General features: G+C 48.1%; 1 protein-coding gene across 1 annotated transcript; it reads right to left on the bottom strand.

Moving 5' to 3' along the window:
* Nucleotides 1-1,882: 1,882 nt before the first annotated feature.
* On the bottom strand, nt 1,883-7,775 carry Upp1 (uridine phosphorylase 1). The gene is made up of 7 exons (XM_051164715.1): nt 7,736-7,775; nt 7,129-7,277; nt 6,435-6,593; nt 4,094-4,208; nt 3,332-3,541; nt 2,775-2,921; nt 1,883-2,107 (listed from the first exon to the last, which is right to left on the bottom strand). Exons 1-7 carry the CDS (start codon nt 7,773-7,775, stop codon nt 1,968-1,970), a joined length of 960 nt encoding a protein of 319 aa, XP_051020672.1. The 3' UTR covers nt 1,883-1,967.
* Between the last annotated feature and the right edge of the window lie 11,552 nt (nt 7,776-19,327).

Here is a 19,327-nt window from a genome sequence, read left to right as displayed (position 1 = left end):
AAACACATAAAATAAAAACAAAATCTTTTTTAACTGCTGCATTTATGAATGTATTGTTACTCAGTACTTCTGACTATGGATAATTCTGACTGTGGAAAGGCACAGAGATTTGTCTGTTTCTGGCATAGCACACTCACCCATTTGGGCCTCCTTTGTTTGTTTTTGGTTTTGTGTGTGTGTGTGTGTGTGTGTGTGTGTGTATCCTAGGGAAGAATGAAACTCACTGCATACCTGAAGGATGACATTGAATTTCTGATCCTCCTGTCTCTACTTCCCAAGGGCCGAAATTACAGGCGTGCACAGTTATGCCATTCACGTGGTGCAAAGGATCAAATCAGGAGCTTTATTCTACTAAGCAAGCATTATACCAACTGAGCTGTAACCCCAGACATGTTTTTTCTTTCTTTCTTTCTTTTTTTTTTTCCAAGGCAGGGTTTCTCTGTATAACAGCTCTGGCTGTCTTGGAACTCCCTCTGTAATCCAGGCTGGCCTTGAACTCAGAGATCCCCCTGCCTCTGCCTCCCAAGCGCTGGGATTAAAGGCGTGCACTGCCATGTGTTTTCTTACTTCTAGGGTTGATGTGAATCAAGTAGCTTGTTTTGTCTGACATCTTATTCTTAGATTGAATTTATAACAATAATTGTAAGCAACTAGTTGAAATAACATGCCCTGGTTTGACTGTTACACACCTAGGAAGAAAAGTGCTACCATATAAGACCTCTTTTTTTTTTTTAAGATTTATTTATTTATTTATTATGTATTCAACATCCTGCCTGTATGTATGCCTGCCCACCAGAAGAGGGAACCAAATCTCATTATTGATGGTTGTGAGCCAACATCTGGTTGCTGGGAATTGAACTCAGGACCTTTGGAAGATCACCCGATGCTCTTAACCTCTGGGCCATCTCTCCAGCCCAAGGCCTTATTTTCACATAATATTTTTTACTTATTGGTCATTTCAGAATTTCACATCATGCATCTGGATTGTGCTCACCTCCCAGTCCTCCCATGTCTGCACCCTGTGCCCTCCCCGACCAAAAGAAGAAAAAAAAAAAAAAAGGAAAAGTCCAAACAACTCCATTTTGTGTTGTCCATATACTCACGCTGAAGCACACTCAAACTCCTAGTGGCCATCCCCCAAGGGAGGCTGAGGTTTTCTCCAACCTATGTCTCCACTAGAAGCCATCAACTGTGGAGAACTACACCTCAGTGTCTCCATGGAAATTTTTTTTAAGTGAGAGAAGAGGGAGAGCGGGAGGTGGAGACAGGGCTTGTCACAGAAGCCTTTTTTATGTTCCGCTTTCTCAACTGTGCATCTGCAGTCATCCATAACACTTTAATAGCAGCTTCCTTGCCCTTCACAGCCAGCAGAGGCATGTGCAATACCGGCCAGGGTGTATCAAGCCTTTTAAATTTCTAGGCAGGCATCCTGCAATACCTAGATTGGACAGCAGAGGGTAGTATAGCACCACCTGGGCCCACCATGAGCTTGTCCATTAAAACTTAAGGGAATGGAGAAATCCTATCACAAAGGCCTGCCAAATCCCACAGAAAGTGCTGTCCCAGGTTCTGGCTCTCCTACTCTCCTCTCCCCGACAGCAGGGTCTTGTCGACCTGCAGCTATCAAGGGATGACTGTATAGAATTTAAAAAATACATTAGAAAAATCTGTCTTGTGGTATAATTGTCAAATTTCTTACTTTTTAATGACATGAAGTCTGACCTTTGAAATAAAAATCTGAGTGTTTTCATTCATTTAGAATGATCCTGAAGAAATTCCCACATCAGATTAGAATCGTTTGAAAATGCTCCAGTGATGCTTAGGGGAATCATCCACACGTCTAAGCCAGTCAATGCAGTCCTATCCCTTCTTATGTAAAGTGCACTCCAAAACCACACGGTGAGCTATGAAAAATAGATTTATTGACCAGGAGTTGCAGGCTTGTCCTAATTAGGAAGGCGCAGGGCTCAAGAGTTCCCCAGGCTCTTCTTGATGTAGTGGCCCACCAGCCGCTGAGGCCTCTGCTGGTATTCAACCAGCACATCGTGGGGAGTGTTAATCTGGTCCCCTTGCAGTCGGTCCAGGAGGGTGACACACACCACAGCCGCTGCGGAAAAAAACAAAGGCCTTGTCAAACCAAGGAGGAGGCCAGGGCTAGGGCACCGAGGGTCAGGTGGTAGAGTGCCTCAGGAACCTGGCAGTGAGCATGGAGGACACACCCTCCAACAACTATGACAGTCCCCAACTCTAAAACATCACCTATGGCCTTTGCCTTTGGTCCCAAAATAAACTCCACAGTTGATTCCAGGGCCAGTGCCTGCTTGCCCTGTACAGCCCCGTGGGGCATGTATTGTCCCAGACTTTGGGGCACAGGCAGGTCTGTGTGATGATGGACCAAAAAGCATGCTCGAGACTAGACAGCAGGGTAGATTAACCCTTCATAAAGGTGAACAGTACTGAAAGCCAAGCTAGCTCTGCACGTTGCTGGGGCAGTTTTCTGGGCAGCAGCAGACCTCACCGCCATCTTTCTGATCCCTCTCAGTGGTATGGGAAAATCTCTGCAAGGACACTGAGGAGCCTGTGTTTGGCCATGTGGCAATGGAGACATTGTATGTATACCAGGCCTGCAGGGATGACACCTTGATCAGAAGCTAACCAAGAGAGGCAAAAGTGAGAGACGAACATTGGGGTAACTCTTAAGAGGAGGCGCCTTCCAGGATGGGCCAGCAAGAGAGGCAGGAAAAGGTCACCAAGGCCATCACATGTCTTCCTACCTCTCAGGCCACAGGCACTGCACATGGTAGCAAACACTGACGATTCCATCTCGATATTCCGGACGCCTGCCGCATGGGCTGCGCGCAGATAGGCCTGTTTGTCCTTCTCTGTGTAGGAGCAGATGGCACCATCCAGACGGCCTTGTCCTGCAGCGTATGAAGACGGGAGAACCACCACATGCAGTCAGAGCTACAGTCACCATGCTGTATATGCCATTAAGACACAGGGATGGCAGGGCACGGTGGCTCACGTCTGTAGTCCCAGCTACTCGGGAGGCTGAGACAGGATCGCTTGAGTCGAGGAGTTCTGGGCTGTAGTGTGCTATGCCGACCGGGTGTCCGCACTAAGTTCGGGCACAAGGACCCACCCATGCCCTGCCTGTCTTCAAGGGGTGGACAGCTGCTCAGACCACTACTACAACTATCACAGAAATACTGTTGACTGGGCCAGCAGCCCACAGGCAGATGCCGCCACCAGATACAGTACCACGCCGTGGCAGAGCAGACTTGGGGTGAGCCCGATCCCCTGGACCAGCCATGCTCCCACTTCCTCTCACCCTCGTAGAAGTCCAAGGTGCACATGGTGTTGCCCACAACGGTGGGGAATTCATTCAGGTCCGCAGAGCACGTCATCAACTCCTGCACCAGCTGTGTGTCCAGGTTGGTGCTGCGAACCACCCGCTTTCCCAGGACAGTCTGCTCAAACTCTGGCTTGAAGCGCTCATCCACCGCCTGCTGGGTGATGACTACAGAGCCAGGCTCCAGACCTGGGGGAGATCCGAGCCTCATGGTTACACAGCGACAATGCAGCACACGCAGCAGAGCGCAGGCACAACAAACACGATCCTTTGGCACAGCCAAAGGATATGCTCAAAGCCTTTTCCCTAGCAAGAGCTTTCCCTGCCTGGGAATTTGAATGAAATCATCGCTGAAAGCAAAGGACACTCACCAGCGTCTCTGCACACTCCATCAAATCACCAACTAGGTGACCATGTTAGTTTAAGCATTCCAGATTGTATCTTTATCTTGCAAACTTTCAACCCGATACAAAAGCAGGGAAATTGAGGAGTTGGGGGGATTTGGTTGATTGGTTTGGGGAAGGGGGTTGGTTGCCAATGATTAGGAACTTTTGAGCCAATTTCAGGACCCTTTTGTTAGTTTTGTCTCCCACCCCCTCTCCCCCATATACACTTTGATGGAGACAGGCAGAAAGGAAGGCCCTTGAACAACCCTGTGCATGTCTACGCTGTGCTGGAGCACATGCAGGGCTCTGGGCCCCTCCTCCATATGCATGGCCAGAATCCCTCCTCAGTCCTCACCTATCCCGCCTGAAGTACCAATGCGGATGATGGTGATGTTGGAGCACCTAGCATGGTACAGCATCTTGATGAGCTCGTGCAGCATGATGCCGATGGAAGGAATGCCCATGCCATGCTGAAACCAGAGAGAGAAGAGGAGGCTCAGCCGGCACTGTGCCTCAGTCAGTGCATGCAGAGAGAAAGATGCAGGGGCTCAGCCGGCACTATGCCCTGCTCAGTGCACGCAGAGAGATGCAGGGTCAGAGCCCGCACTGTGCCCTGCTCAGTGCATGCAGAGAGATGCAGGGTCAGAGCCGGCACTGTGCCCTGCTAGTGCATGCAGAGAGATGAAGAGGCTCGGCCCAGCCCTGTGCCCTGCTAGTGCATGCAGAGAGAGATACAGGGTCTCAGCCCAACACTGTTCACTGGTCAGTGCATGCAGAGAGAGATACAGGGTCTCAGCCCAGCACTGTGCCCTGCTCAGTGCATGCAGAGAGAGGTGCAGGGGCTCAGCCCAGCACTGTGCCCTGCTCAGTGCATGCAGAGAGAGGTGCAGGGGCTCAGCCCAGCACTGTGCCCTGCTCAGTGCATGCAGAGAGAGGTACAGGGGCTCAGCCCAGCACTGTGCCCTGCTCAGTGCATGCAGAGAGAGGTGCAGGGGCTCAGCCCAGCACTGTGCCCTGCTCAGTGCATGCAGAGAGAGGTGCAGGGGCTCAGCCCAGCACTGTGCCCTGCTCAGTGCATGCAGAGAGAGGTGCAGGGGCTCAGCCCAGCACGGTGCACTGGTCAGTGAATGCAGAGAGAGGTGCAGGGGCTCAGCCCAGCACTGTGCACTGGTCAGTGAATGCAGAGAGAGATACAGGGTCTCAGCCCAGCACTGTGCCCTGCTCAGTGCATGCAGAGAGAGGTGCAGGGGCTCAGCCCAGCACTGTGCACTGGTCCCTCCAACAGTTAACTCACTCTGCGCTTTAAGTCATGCAACACCATGTACGTTTTGCACAGAAAGAGACTGAGAAAACATTCACCTAACTTTTATTATATTATACAGTTATAACTAGTTAACTTTATTAGTCATTACTGCCATTCTTTTGCTATACCTAACTCATACACTAAAATGCCCCAGAGGTTTGTGTCCATAAAAGGAATATTCATATATATTGGCTTTGATACTTTCCTGCTTTGAGGCATCCACTGGGGTCTTTGGAACAAAACCCATGTGGGGAAGATTATTGTATGTTGTTTTGGTTTGCTTGGCTTGATTTGGTTTGGTTTTTTTCCAGAGTTTCTCTGTGTAGCCCTGGCTGTCCTGGGCTCGATATGTAGGCCAAGCTGGCCTTGAACTCACAGAGATCCACCTGCCCCATCCTCCCTAGTTCTGGGATTAAAGGCGGGCACCCCCACTACCCAGGTAATGTATGCTTTATGTGGTACACTTCAACTAATAAAATCATCATTCAAACATGAAAGGTAAACTTCAAAATATTAACAGAGCTGTCCTATACACGACCTTATTTGACTGATACAACCCAGATTAGCAGCAGCAAGACAGTGGCTACTCTCACTGTGTAACTTTGTTTTTCTGCTATTTGAAGCCCTGCACAAAGACCCACTATACTGAATAAGGCTTTTTACCACTAAACTTTTCAACCACCCTCTCCAGTTTAGCAAAACAAGGGAACTCAATCCCTGACGTCAGACAATCAACCCCACTCCACACCCCTTTCAAAGACCGTCCTACACTCACATCTTCTAGGATGCCACTCTCCTACCTGAACAGCTGCTGTCCCTAGTGCAGAGCCCTATTGCAAAGCGACCCCTTCCAGAACGTCAGACAAGGAATGCTTCCACAGTGTGTCTCTGCCATCAGATGATCCTATGAGACTGATACACTTGGATGTCTAGCTGTCTAAGGTCAAGACACAAATCTCACCAGGAAGGGGTCCACTGCTGAATCGTGGTTCTTCATTATATTATTGCCATCAGAGGACGTCAAAAGCTGGAAAATCCCCCCTTTGATAGGCTACTGGAGATCTTTCTGTGCTAACTTGCATTCTTCATTCAACCTGGGTTATAAAGCAGGCCAATCAATGTGAGCTAGAACAGGGGCGTGGAGACCTGGTATGTGGCTCTTCCTACAGCCCCAGGCCAGGCAGGGACGTCCCTTCTGGGAGCTGCCATCCCCACTGAGTGGACAACTGTGCATATTTGCATATGTACCTGCTTCTGCCTCCTCTCCAGGAAGCTCAGCCATGCTCCGGGCCATTTACAGTAAACAAATATTAGAGAGCCAGCTGTTCAGCTGTTTGCAGTTGCGGAAGTGTGAGAGCTCAGGGCCTCAAACCCAAGTGAAAGGCATACTCACACTGACGGCCAGCACGGGTCCAGCTTTATACATGGTATAGCGGTCAGTGCCTGCACAGATGTTAGGGTATTCTTTGCCTGGATGGTCAAGGTGCAGCTCTGCAGCCACATACTTGATGAAAGTGCTCATCCGGGAAGAGCTTCCACCAACACACACAAACTGCAACCAGAGAACGGGGACTTGGTCAGGACACTGTGTCACCAGAAGTCTGCAAAGCTCACCAGCATCGCTGGGGACATACATCTTCACCCGCAAGCAGGGGTCACACGGAAGTGCCTCCCAGCTCCCCCTTCTCAATTGAGTGTTAGGAAATTGATTTTGAGATAGCTCTCTCTATGTTGTTTAGGCTACCCCCAAACTCCTTTAGTCAGGTGATCCTCCTGCCTCAGTCTTTGGAGTCATTGGAACCATAAAGCATAGGCCACCTTGTATGGTCAGGAGATTTCACATGCTGTCCACTTATATATGAAAATTCTAAGAGATAAAGTAGAGACCAACATAGCCATTGTTAGCATTTGTTTTCTCCTTTACTTTCTCCTTTGTATAAACATGAGGTAACCATTTGCAAAAGTCTGCTAGCAATACAATGCAGTCCTGTCCCCTGTCAATCATCTGTGAGAAGGTACAGCTGTATCAAAGAGGAAGCTGACCGGAAGGCAATCCTTAGACTCAACGCCTGGGCGTTTTTTTTTACCTTCACATCTCCGAACATAGCAGGGAAGTCGTGCGTGCTGGTGCTGAGGTTGAAATGGTACAGAACGTCTTCTTTCATTGTTGCTATGTTTGGGTTGGAAAGGTGGATGAAGCAGTCACTATGAGAAACAAAAGTGAAAGATTCGTAGCCTGTAAGTGGGTGTGGGGACCTGTGCCAAATTCTGCCATGTCAGAAATCCTGTGCTTAGGCTGTATGCTGTGACGTTCAAGTTGCTGACCTTTACCTCACCACGAGGTCTTGTGTTCTAGGCTATCCTTGGACTATTTACCTTTGAAAGAAGTAGAGAAGTCTCAACTAGGAACTACTCAAAGAACTAGGAATTTCTACAGGGAGCAATTTAGGCTATTGCATTCTTGCCCGGGGGCCTAGGGGGAGTGAGATGAGAATAGCTCCTATTGAGCTTGTCCTGTATATGTTCCTGCTAGTCAATAATAAAGTGAATCTTGATCAGAAATGTCCTGACTTGATTCGTTATTTCTCGCATCTCTGTATCCTACTTTCAATCCCCACTCCCTCTTTCAGGTGAACCCTGATTCGATTTTTCCTGCAGGCTGGGACCCGACAGGTGGGCAGTGGCCAGCATTACCACAGATACATTCCAGGTACATGAGCTGTGTTAGAGACATAATGGGGAAGAGGCACAAGCAGACCCAGGGAGAAGACGGCCCTACATTGCCAAGGTGCCAACTTCCCTTCTCTTTTTCCTTTTAATTCCTCTTTGCTCCTAGAACCCTGATTGAACACAAACAGGAAAACCTCAGAAGAGCCAATGAAATCATAAAAAACATACTGATAGATGACCCAAAACATAGAATGCCAGTTGCTACCCCAATCAGTTATCTCCAAAACATGGACTTGACTGTTTTGAAAGCAATATGTTCACTATTGGAAATACAGACAGAAAGAGAAGAAGTCTACTCTCTTGCGAGAGAACCTCCAATCTGAGTGGCCCATCATTTCTTTTCCGTGCCTTGTTGCATTAGCTACCACTTCTCAGAACTGTGACACAAAAGAACGTAGCAAGGGGATGAAGAGATGGCTCAGTGGCTTAGAGCACTTGTTCTTGCAAGAGTACCAGGGTTCTATCCCCATCACCCCCATGGTGGCTCACGACCATCTGTAACTCCAGGTCCAGGGACTCCATCACCCTCTTCCAATCTCCATGGGCACATACATATATGCAGGCAAAGCACCCCAAATAAACCTTAAATTTTTTTTCTTTAAAAAATTGTCATGATGTCACTTCCTGCCATTTTGCTTTTCTTCAGCATAGCAACTAGAATTTTTTTTTTTTTTGTATGTTAATTCAAATGGCTTTTGCAGGACAACATGCTTCTGTTCTAAAGTGGGGTTAGCAGGCTTCATTTCAGGGGAGGCCAGGTGGTCAATATGGCTGTAGGCCATTAAGCTTCTGTCACAAGTCCACCACTGTCCCCTGAAAGCACCAAAGATGAGGAAGGCAAACGAGTGATGGTATACTTCAGTGACGTTTGTCTACAAACAAAAGTGGCCCAGCTCTACCCTGCCAAGCTTCCTCTGAGCTACCCTTCAACACAGCTTGCCTCAACATTCAACACAGCTGCCTCAACAGTACAGGACTCCTGATTTCCGAATAGGTATCTCCTTGGCAGGAGGAAGGCAAGTGTAGGTCCTTGGCTATGGAGTGATGGTGACTACTATTCCTTCCTTCCTTCCTTCTGCCCAGAACCGACTGGTGACACTTTCTCTTCAATTTAACTCATGAGAAGATGAGAATGCGATGACCCAGTGAGTGTTGCAATTTAGAAATAATGATGATCAGCCAGGCATGGTGGCGCACACCTGGAATCCCAGCACTTGGGGAGGCAGAGGCTGGTGGATCTCTGTGAGTTCAAGACCAGCCTGGTCTACAAAGCAAGACCAGGACAGCCAAGGCTACCCAGAGAAACCCTGTAGGAAGAAAGAAAGAAAGAAAGAAAGAAAGAAAGAAAGAAAGAAAGAAAGAAAGAAAGGAAGAAAGAGTGATGATCTTAACTTAAAACGGTTTAAACATGGTGTGTTCTGTTTTGTTGACTATTTTTTCTTTCTTTCTTTTTGAGACACGACCTCACTGTATCACAGACTGGTCTCAAACTTGGCTATGTAACTTTGAACTCCTGATCTTCCTGTCTCTACCTCCTCAGTACTGGGTTATAGGTACATACCACCATGCCTGATTTATGTGCTGTTAGTGACAGAGCTCCTGACATGGGAGGCCAACAAGCCACCCCTCAGCTCCTATTTTCTTTTCTTTAGACAGGTTTCATTTTGCAGGCCACAATGGCCTTGAACTCAGCACAGCCGCCTTGGCCTCCTGAGTGCTGGGATTATAGGCACATGAAATGCATCTGGCTAACTACACTTTGTCTTTAGAACAATTTCTACAACTAACCTAATTTATCAAAATCTCCTGGAGACCATGCTATGTTTTGCTTCTCTCTCTCTCTCTCTCTCTCTCTCTCTCTCTCTCTCTCTCTCTCTCTCTCTCTCTCAAACACACACACACACACACACACACAGATGCACAAAGCTGAACATCATCAATCAACCTCAATGGCAGACATTGGAGCCCCCCTCTTCTCCTTTGGCCCTCTATCTGTGCCCCTTCCATGTTTCTCAAGGCCTATTCCAGTCTATTCCTCTAGAGTAGTATCCAGATTAAGTCAACTGTTAGGGGTTGGTCTGATGTATTTTGATGCTATTTATTAAAAAGCCATCACAGCTGGGCAGGGCAAATGAGATAGGTATGGCTAAGGTTCCTGGGGTTGGGGAGACAAAGGAATCTTGGGAAGAGGAGGGTCCAGAGGAGAAGAGAGGAGAAGAGGGCCACCATGGGTTAGATTGAAGAGAAGTACATGGCCAGCATGGGTAGAGGATTTGGCCCAGATGATGATAATTAGCAAGTATTTGGGATTATGGATGGGAGGTAGCTTGATAGAAATTATTAGAAGCAGATGGCATGGGATTGGGGCAGGTATCCTATACCTGCCCGACTATGGAAAGTAGTTTAGAGGATTGACATCTGCCCTGCCCCAGGTTAAGTAAGGCTATTTTGAAAAATAACAGGTGTCTGAGTCTTGATTGATTGCTAATGGGTTAGGAAATACTATAATAAAAATAATTATAGGCCTAATAATGAGCAATTATTAGGCAAACGACAACAGTCAAGACATGAAATTTTTCAAATGATTGCTCTGCAAAAGATAAGCATAAGATTCTGTATAAAGTCAGAGATCTCTCATCAAGGGAGTGAGAGACAGGAGTAACAAGATGGGTTAGAGATCAGCTATCCACAGCACACAGCAGTCATACATGCAGGGCCACTGCTGACCACACCCTGGGCAAAGGTGCTATATAAACCTTGCTGAGGAAGGGCAAGCAACCTGGCCAAGGTACAGAGTATGCCCACCTGCTGACCCTATTCGCCTGACAGATTTCCTGGTTTTGATTAAGGGGGAGGAAGCCCTTTCTTGTGGGACCAACTGCAGGACATGTACAGCTAGACTTTGCCAGAAAGCATTTTTGATCTCTAGGACAACCTGAAATTCCAAGCACATCCTTTAACCAGCTCACCATATCCTCCTTCGGGGTGTGGCAAATGTGGGACACAAAACAGAAGCGCCAACTTTATGCTTCAAAAATGACACAACAGGATGTGATTAACACAATTTGGCCACACACAGAAAACCTTTTTTTTTTTAACTTGTCAATTCCAGGAAGAGCAGCAGGAAGGAGTACACAACCATGCGAACAGCAACGATTTCAAAACTCATTCACTCTGGCACGTACGTGAGCTAGGACAGTCTCCAGCACACCGTTTAAAGGATTCAAGGTAACAAGTCAGAAACAGAAAGACTTAGTCTGCCTCAATTTTGGTTGGAGTCAGCATGCTTGATTGTGACCTTATTCATTGGCCACTACTAAGGCCACCGGAAGCAGGGTGGGAGGCACCTCTCAGAGGCCCAGCAGATGGTGGTGCAACCCTGTGGTGAGGAAACTAAAAAGGCTCAGTGGACTTCAAACCCGTGACGGAGGTCTTTGTGTCTCGGAGTACAACACGCCCTCACTACAGCATGCTCAAGACCCTGGGTTGGAGGTGCATGAACATATACAGGCACACGGAAGTCAGAGCAAGACAAATGCTGAGCTGTTTAACAAGGCCTAAACCTATGAGAATTCATGAAAAGCCACACACTTGGGATGATGGGAAAATTACAAAGCAGGGAGAAAAGCATTCAAGATTCAGGAAAGAAAAAAAAAAACATTGAGCTGGGAGATATACACTGGGTCTTGTCTCAGAAAAGTGTCACCCATAGAAGAAAATCTGAACTGCTGGGTCTTCTGAGCCCACGTGTCCAGAGGGTTAAGGACAGACGCTCCTGGACCTGGGTTTGTAAGCATCCCAAAACCCTTCATGACTCACTCACAGTTGTGAGAATCATATGCTAACACAGGGAAAGATGAGTGGACTGGATGCTTAATAAACCAACACAGCCCAGCCCAGCCTGGCTCAGTCTTACTCATGATGGTTTTCCAGGTCCTTTGCTTCTGTCCCTGTAGCTGCCATTCTTGTGCTGGAGCAGGGCCTAGGGGGAAAACATCACACAAAAGAGAATTAACCCAAAAGAATGGGGTGAGGATCACTCGGACGGGAAGACCATGCCAAGAAGCAGGATTCTTCACAATGGAGATGTACACACTCTGTGTGTGTGTGTGTGTGTGTGTGTGTGTGTGTGTGTGTGTGTGCATGTCTGTGACTTCACACTTGTGTTGTTTAGAAATGCAATTGAAGTTTCCGAGGGTCCCATCCCAGCAACAGTCAGGATGTCTTTGACCCTACCAACCACACGGCTCTGCCTCACCCTTCTGCAGTCTTGGACATCCTCTTCCTGTTTAAGGATGGCAGGGGTTGCAGGGATTTGAACAGAGGTGGAGCAGCTGCAGTTTCTAGCTCCAGGAGGCTCCTGAGAAGCTGATGTGGCCAGCTGCTGCAAGCTTGGATACTGAGCCTACATTGGAAAGCAGCTTGCACAACCAATCATATCCTTGGGGGCTCAGGTGGGAGGTGAGGGAAGAGGAGCAAACGGGAAGAGCAGTGGGTCACAGGCTGCTCAGTAAAACTGCAGGCTGTATGTAGGCATTTCCTGAACTTAAGTTGAAAGATTCCTTTACTGGGACATGTATTTGCAACTATTATTATCATAACATACTGATCACTTTCATAAAGTTTGCAAAGCAGAGAAAATTACAATAGTTAGCTCCAGAGCAAAAATTCCCCTGCAGAGAGCCGGGCGTGGTGGCGCACACCTTTAATCCCAGCACTCGGGAGGCAGAGGCAGGCAGATCGCTGTGAGTTCGAGGCCAGCCTGGTCTACAAAGTGAGTCCAGGATAGCCAAGGCTACACAGAGAAACCCTAATCACACCCCACCCCCACCCCTACCCCCGCATCCACTCCTGTAGGAATCATACCAATAACAGCCCAGCTATAAAATACCACTTATGCCAAATGCTCTGAAGAGTTTACAGAAGAGGGGACACTTGCAACCAAACCAAGAGAGTGGGGTTCAAGAGTGACAATACTAATGCCCCGGGTGAAGCATTGTTACTTAGGGGGAAACCCATAAAAGTCCCCCAGAAGTCTCCAGAACCACTCAGGTGTCAGACAACCTGTCAACACAAGACCACAGCGCTTGTTCTAAGTTAAACTGAAATTCACTAGTTCACCCCAACCGACCCCACACACACACACCCCTCAGACCTAAGAGTTGGGTGGGGGAGCCGCACAGACAAGCAAAATGTCATCAGCTTCCCACTAGCTTGCTAGAGATCAGTGATGTGTGGACTATGACAATAGTTGACCAATTTCCTTCGGAAACACTCAAAGACCATTTCTCCTATAAACAGATTTCAGGATAAAAACCATGGCGCCTGCCTTTGTATTGTGTCTGTCCCCTCGGTTGCCTTAACCATTGGATCAAATTCTTCTCAGTTTGGCTTGTGGGCTTGTGGAGGAATGCCTGGAGTGGATGTAGCAGTTGTCAATTAAGCGCTGTTTGGCCAATCAGGCAGAAGGATAGGAAGTGGAAGGCGGGGCTTGCAAGTGGATGAGCCCATGGCTGGACAGTTGGCAGCTGGGGAGAGAGGCCTCCAGAGGAGGATCAGATTGGCAAGTGATTGGGATATATGTAGGTTTTGAGGCCATAGGATTGGAGTAGTTGATTTTAGTTTAATAGTAGATTAGTAGTAGTTTAGATTCTGCCCAGTGTAGTGCTTGCAGCTTTAAAATACACTACAGTCTCATTGTATCAGTTATTGGCTTCCTAGGTCATACAGGTAAGTTAATTGTAACATGGGTACATTTGAGAAGTATTTTCTTCCCAGGACGTAACAGAGTTAAGGAAATCTGTTGGTGGCTGGTGCAATGAGCTCTCTCTGGCCAGCGGGGTACTTAGAGCCCCTCGGCCTTTTCGGCCTTATCGTGAGACCCAGACAGAATAACAGCTCAGGACAATTACGCAAGACAATAACCTAGCAGTTCCTGGATTAACTTTGCGCTCATTAGGCTGCAAACCTCAAAGCAAGATGCTTGGAAGGAAAACATCTTTTGAAACCACACCCCTGACAACAGACAATTACCAAACTCTAGGCCAGCCCAGAAGAACCGCCCTAACCAAGGGCTGCTTCTCATGTGCTCAAAATGCCTCAGGCTCAGCTGCGCCCTGCACACATTTGGGCTGGGACTGAAGCCAGTCAGCTGGGGCTACGATCTTTCCTGTTCCTCATACATTGTGGTCTCATTCCCACTGTTCCCAGCTGAGTGTGTCAGAGAAAGGACTCTCGAATCAGGAAACACAAAGCCCATGAGCCCACAGAGAAGAGACCCTATGCTACGGAAAGCCAACAGCTTAGCAATGCAAGAGGCAATCAAGACACTGAGGAGCGTTGATCTCCAGACAGGTGTGGCCCTTCAAGCACCTGGAGGTGGCAGAAAGAAGGGTCCACAGCGTGTGGTAAATAGGAATGGCAGGCAGAAGACTGCATGTGTATGAAGCCGGTCAGAGCAAGGCCACCCCCTCAACCCCCCCCCCCGACCCCGCCGACCACACCCCGCCACACCACACCCCACCCCGCAGTTGCTTTGACTTGGAACCGTTTCCTGAAGACCCACCTCTTAAGGTTTGGTCAGCAGCTGTGGCACTATTAAAAGGTGGTAGAAATCTGAGAGTCTTTTGTGGGAGGAAGTTAGGCCACCGGGGATACTGGGCCCTCCCTCTCCCCCACGCTATTGTTTCCTGGCCATCATGATAGGAGCTGGCCTTTTCACTGTGTATTCCTCCCAAGATGGATTGTACTACCGCAGGCCCACAGCAACAGGACCCAACAATGGACAAAAGCCTCTAAAGCAATAAGCCAAAATAAAGCCTTTTCTCTTCGTGAGTCTACGTTGGAATTCTGTCATAGTGACAGAAAGCTGGCTTACAAGGTGGCTTAAATTTTTCGAGCTGGGGCAGGACGTGGTGGCCCATGTCTATAATCCCAGCACTCAGGGAGGCAAAGGCAGGCAGATTGCTGTGAGGACACCCAAACCTACGTAGAGCAACCCTGTCTCGAAAATAAAAAACAAAAACAAAACTTGAGCATCTGAGTTTCTGAAAGCCCTTCTAAATCCCTTCTGTCTAAAAGCAAAAGCTCCCCCAAACTCAGCGATCCTCTTGCCACATGATCAAACACATCTGGTGCACTTGGATCAAACACACTTGTTTAGGGGAGCCAAAACAAGTGACTTGGTGTCTTACACAAATGGCTTCCAGCATTTCAGGAAGTATCTAACCTTGAGCAAGGGGCCTACAGGTTAGAGGCAATTTTGTCTTGTAGATCTCTTAGGCACAGTCATTAAAACTTAAAACACAACTCTTGATCTCACAGAGCCATCTGGAAAACGGCTCCTCCACATGAAGGTCTACTGAACAGGGAGAGTAATGGAAAGGATACAGTATTGAAGCCAGGCATGGTGGCACACACCTTTAGTCCCAGCACTCAGGAGGCAGAGTGAGTTCAAGGCCAGCCTGGTTTACAAAGTGAGTCTAGGACAGCCAGGGCTACACAGAGAGACCCTGTCTTAAAAAACAAGAACAAGCTGGGCATGGTGGCGCTCGCCTTTAATCTGAGCAAGGCTACACAGAGAAACTCTGTCTGGAAAAAAAAAAAACAAAAAACAAAAACAAAAAGAATGTAGATAGTCTCCAGAGTCTAACTTCTTCCGGAGTCACCTTATTCTCTGAATTCCTTCATTATCAGCATGGGCAACACTCTGTGCTCTTCCATCTTTCTGTCTTTTGCCATGTAGTTGGCAGCCGTTGGGTGTCCAGGTTTAAAAAGGACACCGTTTTCTGTCTAACACTTTAATCCAATATGGATTTGAGGGCAAAAGAGCAGTAGCAAGGATGGCAAAATATGCAAGGGACACGTGCGCACCCAGGGAGAATGGGATGGTGAGCACAGCCAGAGCAGAGATGACATCCTTAGGGGATTCTAGCTAAGGTGACAGGAAGGACACTACTGTTTCCCATGTATGGGGCTAATGATGCCTCATTTGAAGTAATATGTCTCAGGAACACAGAACCTGTAGGCGTGACCCTACGGGGTCACCACAAAAGAAAGCTGAGGCATATTTAAAAAAAAAAAAAAGTTGGCAGTGGAAAACATGAAGCCCAGAGGCCTGAACACACCCAAGATCATTTTAGAAACTCAGGTTTCCAGCCACAAAAAGCCTCTAGAACTTTCACTAATAATTCTCAGGATTTGGAACCAGCTTTTTAAAAATGGGAGCAACTAGAGAAAACCAGGTGGCCCAGTGAATGATGCCCTAAGCTCAAAACCACCTATACAGGACAGGACTCCTCTCAGAGGGCACACTCAGAACTCTTCTTGCCATAGCATTAACTACTTTGCACATTGGGTAAAACTTGCTCTGTAAGTAGCAGGGTAAGTTGGAGTTGGGGGTCCACACACCCCAGGAATTAACAGTTAGGAAAAGCCCAGGATGAACACTAAGATCACTGTCCAGGAGAGAGACCGGCCACAGCAAAATCCACTACAAAATACCAAAGGATCCAAAGGATCCAAAATACCAAGGTTAAGAATGTTCCCTGTGGTTCCAGAGGACCTAGGTTCAGTTCCCAGCACAGATGTCAGACAACTCACAACTATCTGTAACTCTGGCACCAGTGGATCCGATGCCTTCTTCAGGCTTCTGCAGGCACACCCACCAGCGACATAGCCACACGCACGCATAAATAAACATGTTTTAATGAGCTAGGCGGTGGTGGCGCATGCTTTGAATCCCAGCACTCAGGAGGCAGAGGCAGGCGAATCGCTATGAGTTCGAGGCCAGCCTGGTCTACAAAGTGAGTCCAGGACAGCCAAGGCTAACACAGAGAAACCCTGTCTCGAAAAACAAAATAAATAAATAAATATACAAACAAACAAACAAACAAACAAACAAACATGTTTACAAAGGTGGCCTAAGGTGAAGCAGGAGTGGTGGCAGTCCCTGTGCCTTTGCCCTGACCCTCAGAGCCAACCGCTGGGCCCCAGCTCCACCAGCTGCTCTGTGGATGAATTCTGCCCTCAAGAGCTTCAGGGAAATGTCCCACCAAGGCTAACTTCAGAAAGCATTTCTTCCACCACTGACACTCCAGCTCCCTCTTAGAAGGAGGCCCTCCAGATATCTGCTGCTGCCCCAAGTGGCACGGCCGCTCTCCACACTGACACAACCTCACCCTGAGGTGCCAGCACCAAACACTGGGAGACAACACTTACCTTCTATCTACATCCTGCTACCAGACTGAGTCACTAATGAGATTTTAAATTTTGGCTTTACTCTTCATCTTTAAGATACTACAGTCATAGGGCTGGAGAGAAGGCTCAGAGGTGAAGAGCACTGGCTGTTCTTGCATAGGACCCAAGTTCAATTCCCAGCACCCACATGGAAGCTCACAACTATCTGTAACTCCAGTTTCAAGGGACCGGACACTCACACAGACAGACATACGTGCAGGCAAAACATCAATGTAAATTAAAATAAAACCCTAATTAAAACAAGATATTAAAAGTCAGAGAAAGAGATTATTTCGTTCAGTCCATAAAGATTTATAATTTTTTAAATGAAATGTATGCTAAAAGTAAATCTGTGTATATGTTAGTGTGATGGGGAGAAGAGGCGGGGAGAAGGGATGTTCTGAAACTATTCAGTGCTTATCTGTAAGAAGAAAGGAAGCCTGAAAGGCTTGTTTTTCTTTTCCTGTTACACAACTGATTTTTATTTTGCCTTCAAGATAATTTCTTAAGATTTCTGTGCTGAGTAAACACATCATAAACTGCACTTTGACAAAAAGCCATGGTAAAGAAAAAAACAAAACAAAACAAAAAGCTAATGCACCCATTAATGCCTACCAGTGCTGAAAGTATAACAGTACCAAGAATATAATTTGTGCCTAAGCACCGCGTGCTGAATTAAAGCTGTGTGAGGTAATGAGGGCTATGCTGAGGCTAGAAGGTCCACTTGGCCTCTGAAGAAAGGAACAGAAAAAACAATAGTTGATTGGCTGTGACGTGGGAGGTGGTTTAGCCCAAAATGCAGATGGAGGCACAAACTACACAAGCTGAAAGAGAGGACCACAATGGCAGGCCCTGGGAACGGCTCCTTCGCAGGCAAAGACAGCTTACAGACAGTCTTCCATTCAAGGAAGTCGCCATGTTTTGTTTTTTTTGTTGTTGTTGTTGTTGTTTTTTAAGGACTAGGGTTACAGCGGATGAATGGAACCAAAGTAGTTTTGTTTTTGTTTTTTAAGCCCAGATAGCACCAGCAAGAGAGGAACCGGCAAAGAGAACTAACTAGGAACTTGAAGGAAGAAAGGAAAGGTAGGAAAGGGGTAGACAGGAAGAGTAGGGAGGGGGTAGCAAATAGAGGGAGGAGAGAAAAGTTGAAAGGGACGGAATAAGAATAGAGTATGAACAGACATCTAAAAATTGCCCCTTGCTTTCTGAGAAGAGCCCCCTTTCTACCCCAGGTTCGGTGTTCCTGGGTGACTCACTGTCTGAGACCCGAGGAAGGATTCCAGTGAGTCGGGGACCACCAGGGAGTCACTTTGCCAAGCCTTGGAAGGAGAGAAATGTGACAGCGGGAGGGGCTGCAGAGTGCCGGACACACCCTACCAGCTCTGGTAGAAGGTTGTCACAGAAAAGAGCAGTCAAGTGAGGCAGGTCCCGTGCAAATCAGTGACATTTAATGCGCCCGCCCGAAGAGAATATCCAGGCTGAACCGCAGCCAAACAACTCAGGAGCTGATATTCTATGCGATAACACTTGGTAAATCAATTACAAGGAAATCTATGTGAGTGAACAAAATAAAACTCGGTTCCGTCCGTCCTTCATAAAAAGGTGTAACGCCTCCAGCTGGGTGGCCAGCGCGGTGCAAGGGCTCTGGTTCTCCCTTCCAGGGGCGGGACTGGACACTCTGGAAGCACTGAAGTAAGCGCGGGCCCTTCACCTACTCACCCCTCACCTGCCCCTTCACTGTGAGCCCCTCACCAGCGCGCCCCTCAGCTTCCCAAGCCTCTCCAGAGCTCTCCTCACCTGCGCTCCTCCCACCCACACCCACACAAACACCTGCAGGCTCCGCGCCCCGTTGTGTGGCTCCTTGCACCTTTATCTGCAGAGAGAGGTCACCGTGGGACACCTAGCAGAGATCCGAGCGCTGTGCTCCCAGAGCGCTGCGATCTGCCAGCTTTCGTCCCTTGCCCCCGCCCTGTTCCCCCTGCGGGCTCATAATAAGGATCACTGGAGTCGACTCCACCTTCAGCCCTCACCCAGAGGCAGGAAAAACCAGAATAGAGCCCGCAAAGCAAATCAACTCACCGCTCAGTCGGGGCCGACACCGCAGGAGAGCAGTGAGAGAGAAGCAGCACGCTAGACTTTTTAAAGGAGGGAAACCAGAAAGGAGAACCTAGGTGACGGCTTGCACGCCTCCCAGGATGTCACCCGCAGCCCCGCCCAGGGGCCACCGCCCAGCCTTGACCCGCCCGCCCGAGGCGCCTCAGCTGACAACACCCAAGGCCTGTTGGCCCGGACACCTTCTCTGGCTCCCTTTACCCTCGA

Source organism: Acomys russatus, chromosome 22 (assembly GCF_903995435.1).
Source record: "Acomys russatus chromosome 22, mAcoRus1.1, whole genome shotgun sequence".
NCBI classification, from domain to species: Eukaryota; Metazoa; Chordata; class Mammalia; order Rodentia; family Muridae; genus Acomys; species Acomys russatus.
This window is presented reverse-complemented; position numbering and strand designations above follow the sequence as displayed.